This window comes from Amphibalanus amphitrite, unplaced genomic scaffold, assembly GCF_019059575.1.
Source record: "Amphibalanus amphitrite isolate SeventyFive unplaced genomic scaffold, NRLGWU_Aamphi_draft 000039F_arrow, whole genome shotgun sequence".
In the NCBI taxonomy this organism is placed as follows: Eukaryota; Metazoa; Arthropoda; class Thecostraca; order Balanomorpha; family Balanidae; genus Amphibalanus; species Amphibalanus amphitrite.
In genome coordinates, this window is record NW_024881535.1 from 866,735 (window position 1) to 877,348 (window position 10,614).

General features: G+C 47.7%; 1 protein-coding gene across 1 annotated transcript; it reads left to right on the forward strand.

Moving 5' to 3' along the window:
• The first annotated feature begins 784 nt into the window (after positions 1-784).
• LOC122374160 (annexin-B12-like) lies at positions 785-7,765 on the forward strand. The gene is made up of 10 exons (XM_043352751.1): positions 785-889; positions 2,831-2,924; positions 3,620-3,770; positions 4,273-4,421; positions 5,104-5,183; positions 5,513-5,639; positions 6,019-6,127; positions 6,302-6,366; positions 6,829-7,010; positions 7,290-7,765. The coding sequence occupies exons 1-10, from the start codon at positions 887-889 to the stop codon at positions 7,347-7,349; spliced, it is 1,020 nt and encodes a 339-aa protein (XP_043208686.1). The 5' UTR covers positions 785-886; the 3' UTR covers positions 7,350-7,765.
• Positions 7,766-10,614: the final 2,849 nt, after the last annotated feature.

A 10,614-nucleotide genomic window follows, 5' to 3' on the forward strand; every position in this document is an offset into this window, starting at 1 on the left:
GGAAAAAACCATCGTGTAGGTCGTCACGAGACGAAGCCAACGGTACCCGGTTTTAAGGTCATAGGTCAAATGGTGACCTCTGAGGTCAGGTCAATGGCCGAAAGTCGGGACCTGTTAGAACGTCGTATAGTGTGGCTGCTAAGGGGGTTTTCGGGATGCCGATCACGAATATCATGTTAGTTTTGATCACAGATGATGTCTTCATGCATTTAGGCCAGGTCGGGTCAGCTCAGGTCAGGTCAACCAGTATGGGTCCTGCCGGGTAGGTATTCGTAGTAGGTGTCAACCCGCCTCTGACAGCTTCGTAACATGTTACGTTACGAAGGCACCAAAACCACTTCGTAAATGTTCAAATGGTTCCTAAATTCGAATTCAGCTCCAAAAACTAGCCCAGAAACATGTAAAACTCGAAAAAGTGAACCGAGGTCATCGAAGGTCAATGACCTGACCTGACCTTCAGGTGACCTTTACACCCACCCTAATGCATGGGACCAACATCATATCACATGTTTGAACGCTTGAAACCACGAAAAGACTGCAAACGCGCGGCCAATGCGGCATAGTGCCCGCCTGTCCCAGGCATATGTGCAGCGCAGAAATTAAATAATGACGTCATAGGTCAGTGACCTAGCGTAACCAATCAAAATTGAAAATGGATATCGGATTCGGCTTTAGCATGATATTTTACCCTGTAACGAATCGTTTTTGGCACCGCAGCTGTGCTCAATGATTTAATTCCGCTTTTTTGAAGCGCCTGGCCCACTGTGGCCGGGCGAGGGGAGGGCGGTGCCTCAACGCTGACGTGTTGCCGGACCGTGGGTACGTCGTCCGCTATCTCGGTGTCGGCTGTGTGGATTTGGAGGATACGGATAAAGCCAGCTCGACTATGGTAAGCTTATAAGCGTACTTAAATCGTGTTATGTTTCTGTTAGGTGTATTTGATTGACGTTTTACTGTTTTGCCGTGATTTTGATTGTGTTGTGTTTGCCGGTGTGGTTATGTAAAAAAGGGAAAACCGGACGGTTTATATTAATAAGAAAATCCTTTCGAATTAGATCGAAGATGAACTTTATAACTATCGTTGGAAACTATTGAGCACGTCGCGAATACCCTGGTTTTTCGGCTAGTCTCGCCCGTCTCGCCTGTGTAGTACACGGCGACCGGCGTGTTCGTCGGTGCGACCCTCCCTGGAGTGGGCAGAGGCGGCGCCAGGCCTCAGTTACGGGGGTGCCAAAAGAGCCATCTGGAGACGCAGTTACATCCGATTGGAACCGAACTCTAGTTAAACCTCAATTTTAACTTTATGTCACGAGTCAATTATTTGTCTTTGCCGCTCTGAGTTGGGTTTATCACGAACACTATCACATTGCACAACGCACACGTCTCTACGACGTTCGGCATTCCTCAGTTGCACGCTATTCGGTCTGAGGAAGTGACGTCCTGTCGTGCTAATGCCGTACCGCGATTTGACGCATAGGGGAAGTTGGGGGAACGCCGAATACTTTTTTTCTGACGCCCGTAGCACGCAAGGAAGACAACATAAGCTATTCTTGTTGGCGTCATTCGAGAGGCCAGTCTTTTGCCTTTCAAACATACCAGGCGCATTCGATGAATTCGCATACCTTTAAGTGCAAAAACTAAAAATATCAAAGAAGTGACTTTTTCGGCGTTGCCCCGGACTGCGGGGAAAGCCGAAAATGGGAGAAAGGATCTACGGGGAATGCTGACATTGATGTTTTGCCATTTTATGTCAAACTTTATACAGAATTCATCAAAGTTTACACGCGTTTAAGATCTTGAGGATGCTTGGTGCACACTGGAAGTTATAATTGTGTGATAAAATAAGAAAATGCCAGGTTAATCATTCCTTATAGGTAACAGGCCGTTGTGTCGGTTGAAAGTGTAATTTGTGTGACTAAAAATACGCGTTGCTATTCTACAGCAGTAAAGTCCACGTAGCGTGTTTTATTAACGTGCGTAATTGCACGTTTTCGGCATTACCCCAGCCAGCCATACTTTCATTTGCAGGCCTATTACTTTTCAACGTGCTGTATAAATTTCAAATAGGCAGCACACTTATGCAAAGACATGCTGAAGATTACTTGACCGAATTGGCCAGACAAACGGTAGCATAATGAGTGAGAAATGTAGCTTCAAAGGCGCATGTAGTACAAGGGAAACGTACCTTGAAAACGCTCTTGGCGCCCTTACAGCCGAAGCATGCCGAATGACGACTCGTAACAAACATGCGATAACTGTAGTCAGTTAAGATTCAGAGCATCACTGACATGTGGCATCCATGTCGTACGGTTTTCGAAATATCTCGAATTTCGGCTTTGCCCCAACTCCGGCATTGCCCCAACTTCCCCTATCTCTATGGCAGATCAGACTGAGGGAGCGAGGCTTATAAAAAATGTTATTTCACCCGCATGTTGCAGATAGGAGATAATACAAAGGGTGTCACAGTTTCAAGCGGAAGCCTCAAATGAGTAAATGGTGCCTTGAGCGAATAATTTCGTTTAGGCCCATTATTTGTAAACCCACGCTCCAGAGGTGAAACTCGATGAGCGAAAGTCCAAGAATAGAACCCCAGTCGTATTACCTATTCATGAGCCGATGGAATGCCTGTCAGTTAGGCTGTACCGCAAGGCTTGCGTGCGCTCCGGGATAGTCTACCTACCATATTCATATGTATTTGTGCGAATGCAAACAAAGCAGTCTGGCCGCCAAGTGTTATTCAGTCGCGGGTATGACGCGTGTGCCTTAGGTAAATTAAACATTTATCAACATTGTAATATGATTTGATTTCCAATCCTCGCCCTGCCTTCAGGCGGAGGTGCCCCTGAAGCCGACGCTGGTGGCCGCTGCCGGCTTTGACGCCACTGCCGACGCGCTGAACCTGCGAGATGCCATGAAAGGACTGGGTAAGATAGTCATCTTTCGGTAAGATGGTCACACCTCGGTAAGACGGTCACGCTAGGTAAGAAGGTGAAGACCCTTTGGTAAGACGATCACTCCTGGTTAAGACATTTACCCCTTGGTAAGACGGTCACCTCTCGGTAAGACGGTCACGCCACGGTAAGACGATCGATCACCCCTCGGTGATACGGTCACCCCTCGGTAAGACGGTGAAGACCCTTTGGTAAGACGAACACTCCTGGTTAAGACAACCACCCCTCGGTAAGACGGCGAAGACCCTTTGGTAAGACTGTCACTCCTGATTAAGACAATCACCCCTTGGTAAGACACTTGCCCCTCGGTAAGACGGTCACTCTTCGGTGTGATATGCTTGATGACGTGAGCTTTCAGTAACGTTTTCATATCCGATGGATGAACCACAACGAAAACTAGGATGTCTTCATCATGCATTTCATAAGCCCAGTCTTAAACACATAAAATATTTATTTCTTGAATATGTTTAGACAAGGGTGACGTTTAGCTATGGTCATGTGCATGACTATTAATATTTCATGACCGGTTGACCTTAATCGTCGAAACAGACCACGGCAACTTCTATAACCTCCGTGGTTTGTGTGACACCTGTGATCTCTGCGACCTCTATGACCTGTCTGACCTCTGTGACCTCTGTGACCTCTGTGACCTCTCTCTCTGACCCCAGGCACGGACGAGGACCGGATTATTGACGTGCTCACACACCGCAGCAGTCTGCAGCGCGCAGAGATCGCCGCCAAATACAAAGTCGCCTATGAGAAGGACCTGGAGGAGGCGTTTGCCTCTGAGCTTCACGGTGACTTTGAGCGCGTATGCAAGTAAGATGATCCGTGCATCGGTGGTGTTTTGGGGCACCTGCGGACTAGCAGAGGAGGCTGGGGTGTTGACCTAGTCTCTGGACTTGCAGGCATGCTTTGTATTTGTTCTCGTTAGGGTAGATATATGTTCCCGAGTATTTTTTCCGGGGTAGACATATTTCCGCTTTTGTCAAGAAACCCGTATCTGCAAACGCGAGCACGTATGTGCTAGCACGAATTGTGGTCAAACTAGTTTCGTGTGTGAAATGCTAGATAAAAACAGCGCCTTTCGCAATATACGATCCGTAGCTGACTATGAAGAAAGCGATCTGTGTTATGTTTTATGACATCTGACATTCCTCGTCCTGACCGTCAAATGTTATCTACATCCTCTTCTCCATCAACTCACTCACAACAACCGTTACTCACACACGATCGTAAATACTATATAGCATGCCACGGCCCAGGCCTTTACCGTCGTCTGGAGGTGGTAGGTAGGTTAATATGACCTTTTTTTCTTCAGATACATGGTGCGCCCGATAACCACCCTTCTGGCTGAGGAGCTGCACCGGGCCATGCACCGTCCGGGCACCAAGGAGGGCGTTCTGGTGGAGATCCTCTGTTCCCGCAGCAACAAGGAGATCCGCCTCATCGCCGCCGAGTATCACAAACGTGAGTTGTTCGTGGCAGAGAGAGAGAGAGAGAGAGAGAGAGAGAGAGAGAGAGAGAGATAGAGAGAGAGAGAGAGAGAGAGAGAGAAGAGAGAGAGAAGAGAGAGAGAGAGAAGAGAGAGAGAGAGGGAGAGAGAGAGAGAGAGAGAGAGAGAGAGAGAGAGAGAGAGAGAGAGAGAGAGAGAGAGAGAGAGAGAGAGAGAGAGAGAGAGAGAGAGAGAGAGAGAGAAGGGGGGCTTGGTGAGTTGTCCGTGAGATAGGGAGGGTGGTGGTTTAGGGTGAAGGGTGAGATGTCTCGTGAAGGGGGAGGGAGGGTTGGTGATTTGGAGGGGATTAGTGAGATGTCCCAATATAATCCCACCGAAGTGCACTATCATAATGCGATATCGAATCTCGAATCGGTACTTTAGCTTTGGCCGCCTCCAAGTAGAGCAAACAAACCACTCGACAAGCTACACAGACACATGTGATTCTATCTCTCTGAGGGATAGATAAACGTCAAGTCATAAAATTTCGTCATCGACTCGCTCTGTTCATCCTGATTTACGAGTATTATTTGTTTCTATTTAGGAACAGACGACGCAATTTACGTTAGATCCTATATTATATTGACTGTTTGTCACACCTATATCCGTGTTATTTTTGATTTACTGATAATCGTTTGTGGTCGCCATATGTTTCAGTTTTCAACAAATCTCTGGAGTCGGATATCGCCAGTGACACTTCCCGAGACTTCGAGGACCTCATGCTGGCGCTAGTAAACGTAATGACAACATCTCTCTCTCTCTCTCTCTCTCTCTCTCTCTCTCTCTCTCTCTCTCTCTCTCTCTCTCTCTCTCTCTCTCTCTCTCTCTCTCTCTCTCTCTCTCTCTCTCTCTCTCTCTCTCTCTCTCTCTCTCTCTCTCTCGCTCTCTCTCTCTCTCTCTCTCTCTCTCCCTCTCTTTCTTTCCATTTATAATAGTTTCTCTAGGTAAATAGCTGGGGTTTGGTTTGTAGGTGTTGTTGACTTCATGTCTCCGTTATTCTCTCAGCTTCTATTCGGTCCCCATTAACCCCCTACCTATCCCCTACCGAACCCCACCCTCCCCACAGGCGGAGCGGGACGAGCTGCACGTGAAGCCCCCGAAGCCCGACCCAGCCCACCCAGCTGCCGTGAAGCCCGTGCCGCAGCCCAGCGCGGAGCGGGCTCAGAACCAGGCCGAGCAGCTCTACAAGGCCGGTCAGTAAAGTCATAATACAGGGAAATGAAAAAGGAAGGGAGCTTATGAAGCGAACTTGATGAGGGTTCTTAGATAAATACAGGAGGGAGATTTACTTGCCGTTCCCTCGCTTGGGTCCGAATGTAAAAGCTAGTGGGGAGGTCCGCGCGTGTAACATTCGTCGGTGCTATGTTTTGTAATACAAGACTATGAGCTGATATATCAGGGTTACACTTGACGCTTCACCTAATTACTGTGATGCTCATATGTTGCGTGAGTAAGCTGCGTTGCTCGTGATATGGAGCTGTTTTGCAGCCGGCATTCTGCCCATTTTGCTAATGAGTAACATATATGCTCGTTACATCAGCACAACTCTGACCTTACCCTTTACACCCTCAGGCGAAGGAAGACTGGGGACAAGTGAGAAGTCATTCAACATGATTCTGGCCACTCAGAGCTACGAGCAACTGAGACTAACCTTCGAGGCATACGAGAAAATCTCCAAAAAGTACGTGGCAACTGACAACTTTGCTATATGAATTTTAAATGTTTTCGCCAGCGAGTTTGTTTGTTTTATGACTTATTTCTCGTGACTTATCACTATTTTGAACGAAAACTTGTATGTAATCGTAACTGTGAGTTATCATCACATAACCCGTGTGTCCGATTATCGTTTTTCCAGGACGTTTGAGCAGGCCATCCGCAGTGAGACCCACGGCGACTACCAGGACGCCCTTCTCGCTATCGGTAAGACATGATGCTCAAGCGGAAAATGCTGTTATCGGCTTCTTGGTCTTGGTTTCGTTTCTTGCAATAACGCTTAGTAAAGAATTGCATCGCCCTGTAATAGTCGGATTTAGAGGAAAAGAGAAGAGATCAAGTCAAGTGGGCAATAGCCTTGCGGTTCTCCATGACATTAGTTAGATGCATCATGCATGGGCTTTATGGGCATTGGCTATCGCAGCATTGTGATCGAACTTGGAAAGTATACATTCGAGTAGTCTGACCAAGGTGGCCCTGGCTGGTGGTCGGTGCTCAGCTCTTGCACTGTTTTATACTATCTCACTCCACCTCCAGGCCCAATGCTTCAGTTTTCAGCCTTCATATTCACAGAGCATTCACCTCCAATCAGACTGCGACAGTAGCGCCGCGGTGGGTACCTCGAACCTCTACTTCCCCCACCCGCTCACCAGATGTCTCTTCCGTCAGTGGCGGTGGCTCAGAACCGGCCTGCGTTCTTCGCTGGGCGTCTGAAGAAGGCCATGAAAGGCCCCGGCACCAACGATAAGGACCTGATCCGACTGCTGATCTCGCGTGCCGAGATCGACCTGGGAAACATCAAAGACGAGTACCTGAAAATGTTCGGCACGCCCCTGGAGAAGGATGTTGCGGTGAGTTTTTAGGGGGGGGGGGGGGGCTGGAGAGTCGGAGACGGAAGGGGGACTGGGGGAGTAATGCTAGTGATTGGTAGCTTAGAATATCTCACGGACGAATGCTCCTCAATTAATTATATTACATTATCTAGAGCATCGCATGGCTCAGAGAGGGCTTGGTCCTGTTGATTTTTTCTTCTCAATAGATTCGACGTGATCCGGCGAGATAGGGCCGTTTGTAATCCTGGTGACAGGGTAACCATTATGACATTTTTTCTTCTTCTTTTTCTTTGATAGGATGACACTTCTGGGGACTACCGTAAGCTGCTTCTGAAGCTGGTGGGAACCACCGAATAATAATGCTCGGCTTCCGTTCAACAGACCAATCAAATGCTTAATTTCATTGTATGAGCCAATCACGGTCTGCCTTCAATGCTTCCGACCAATGAAAAGCTTCATAACGCCCGTATGAAGCATCAGTCAATGGATGCCTTACATACAAAGAACTATACAAGATAGGTACTCTTGGGAAATGATGACCGATAAAAACGCAGCTTTAGAAAACAACAAAGAAGTTTGGTGTGAAGTCACAATAAAGAACTGTAAAAACTGTATATTTTATTGTCTTGGGTAACAGCAAGCTTGTTATCTTATAGGTGGATGCAGCGTTAGTATTGGGCAAAAAGAAGCTTTACCGCGCTGTAAATGAGTGTCACATATTGCATGTTCTATATTTTATAATTCTAAAGCTACAAATTTTTGCCTAACTTCTTCTGTACAGTAGGTCTATTAAAAAAGTCCCCAGCACCAGTGGGCGCTGCCTTCGCTGAGCCGAACCCCCGTCTGCCCGTCCCATATCGCGCCGGGCTCAGGTCAGGTAGGGTCAGCGGGACCGCTCGGTCCGGCCCGCGGGCGGTGGACGGGCGACCGGTAACGCTTTCCGCCAGCCAGCTGTAGAATCTAACAAACGGGACGGCCACCGCTCAGCGCAGCGAAACCGGTGTTAATCAATGGCAGTAGATGTTCATGGCCACAATGATTATGAGATAGTCATTGTTAGCCCGTGCCCCACAGGAATGCCTAGACTCTCAAGCCCTGTTGGAGTGGAAATGGGGATTAAGCATCATTCTTATAACTCAGCTTTGGGCATTTAAGTGGTATTCGAAGTAGCGTCAAAAGTAGCAAAAAGAAGAAAAGATACTTCAGCCAATTTTAGATCGGGTCAGAGCAAAAGATCATGTCACCAGAGGTCATCGATGATAAAATTTTGCTTGGACAGGGTGCGTTGCGCGCACCGATGCATTGGGTTTCCAATTTCCATGGATGCATCAACAGACTCGGAAGCTCGTAACGCTAGCGTGGAGCCGAATTCATATCAACCGCCGCAACAATGCATGGCAGCGCAGCGCAGCGTGCTGCAGCGCGGGGCCGTGAAACACCGCCCACGGCTATCCATGTGTCAGGGCAATCCAACCCACGTGATGGGCTCGGCCCCAGCGGAGCATGAGGCCCAGGACTCCCGCCCAGGCCCCCTGTCTCCCCCTAATTCCTGTCATCCTTCCCACTCTGAAATTGACCGAAAGAGCCTAACCTAACACAACAAGCAGCTCGTTTACCGCTATGTCTGAATAATATTGTCAGATTTAATTAAGGTCAACGGCTAAGCACGTAAATAACAGCAACTGCCATCATCGGTATTATGAGAAAACCAATTGCTTTTCCACAAACACTAAAAGTTTTAAGCTAAACTTGCATGAAATTAATTTTACCAGCCTCGTGGTCCTCTTATCAAAACGCTTCGAATGAATCAAAAGTTGATCTTTAAAGGTCATTTGAAGAATTTGGCCGATGTTCAAAGACATGACCTGACCAGAAATGGTCATGATGCATAGCAGGATATTAGATCTGTATCGTGGAACTTTACAAACACTATAGATGATTTCATAACTTAACCCTCGCCGGACCTATTGGTTTTCTACATACGCGCCGGCCGAGGGGGGGGGGGGGGGGCGGGTACGACCCCCCCTCGCCGTTTCGCCCCTGGTGGAGCTAGCGCGTCGCGGAAAAAAACGAGCGTGTGCGCCGTTACGAGACGCAGAGATTGGTACCCGATTTTAAGGTCCTAGGTCAACCGGTGACCTCTGAGGTCAGGTCAAGTGCCCCAAGGTACGGTTCAGTTTTTGGTGAATAACTTCGCAAAAAACGGCCGCAGAGCGCCGATTTTGGCAGCATCGTGTTCGTCTCGCTCAGGCGCGTCGAATGGTATACTTTTTGTCCGGGTCAGGTCAACTTCGGGTGTTGACCTCAGGTCAAGGTCAGGTCAGCACCCCCAGGTCACAAAGTTGGTCGAAAGGGGTCATGTCGCATGTCATTCGATTCGGCAGGTCTTCCTGAGTCCATTGGTGGCTTTCTCGTCTCGCTAGCTCAATTTGATCAAGAGTTATTGACGAAAAACTAATATGACCTTGATGACGTCATAAATGACGTCACGCAAGGTCAACATTGCAAAAGTGACGCATCTAACCTTGCAAGGAGTGCATAAAATCACGATTCTGTGTGCTTGAGATAGTTGGAGATCGTTCCCGGCGCCAGAATAGCAGTTTTCATTTTTCCCCATTGACTTATAATGGTGAGGTCACGAAAATGACCTGACCTCATATGACCTTTAGGAAAAATCCGAGATATACAAGTTGTGGGACTCATAATGGATACTAGATCCTGCAAGTTTCATTTCCCTGTGACATCTCCTCTGGCAGTGAGGGCGTTGCGAAGTTGCGACATCTGAAGACCGTGCAGAGGTTCACTTATGACGTCATAGGTCAGTGACCTGACCTGACCCAAAAATGCGGTTGGTGTCAAAAGATGCGGCTTGGATCAAAGGTCAGGTATGCCAAGTTTCAGCTCTCTATCGCCAGCGTGTTCGGAGCTATCGCGAAAAAAACCCTATGGGGGGGGGGCGGCACCCGCCCCCCCCCCTCGGCCGGCGAGGGTTAAGCATATCTATCAAAAATATGTATTACATGGCTCAGGTGTAAGCTAGGTGTGTGATCATGCTGCAGGATATTAGATCTGTATCGTGGAACTTTACAAACACTTTAGATGATTTCATAACTTAAGCATGTCTATCAAAAATATTTATTACATGGCTCAGGTGTAAGCTAGGTGTGTGATCATGCTTACGAGTATGTTGAACGCAACTGATAATGTTCTGTTGGCCACAATTTCTATATTTGATCTATCCTCCCGGATTTCATATTTTTATTAATGACACCTTGATGATGTCGAGAAGAAAAAAAACGCTTAGGAGATTTAACAGCCTGAGATACATTCAGTATAAGGAAGGGTCAAGGGTGCTAGATTGCTTCCGTCCTCGCTGGGACGGAAGCAATCTAGAAGCATCAGAAGGTCACGAAGTTGGTTGAAAGAGGTCATGTTGCATATCATTCGATTCGGCAGGTCTTCCTGAGTCCACTGGTGGCTTTCCCGACTCGCTAGATCAATTTGATCAAGAGTTATTGACGAAAAACTAATATGACCTTGATGACGTCATAAATGACGTCACACAAGGTCAACATTGCAAAAGTGACGCATCTAACCTTGCAAGGAGTGCATCAAATCACGA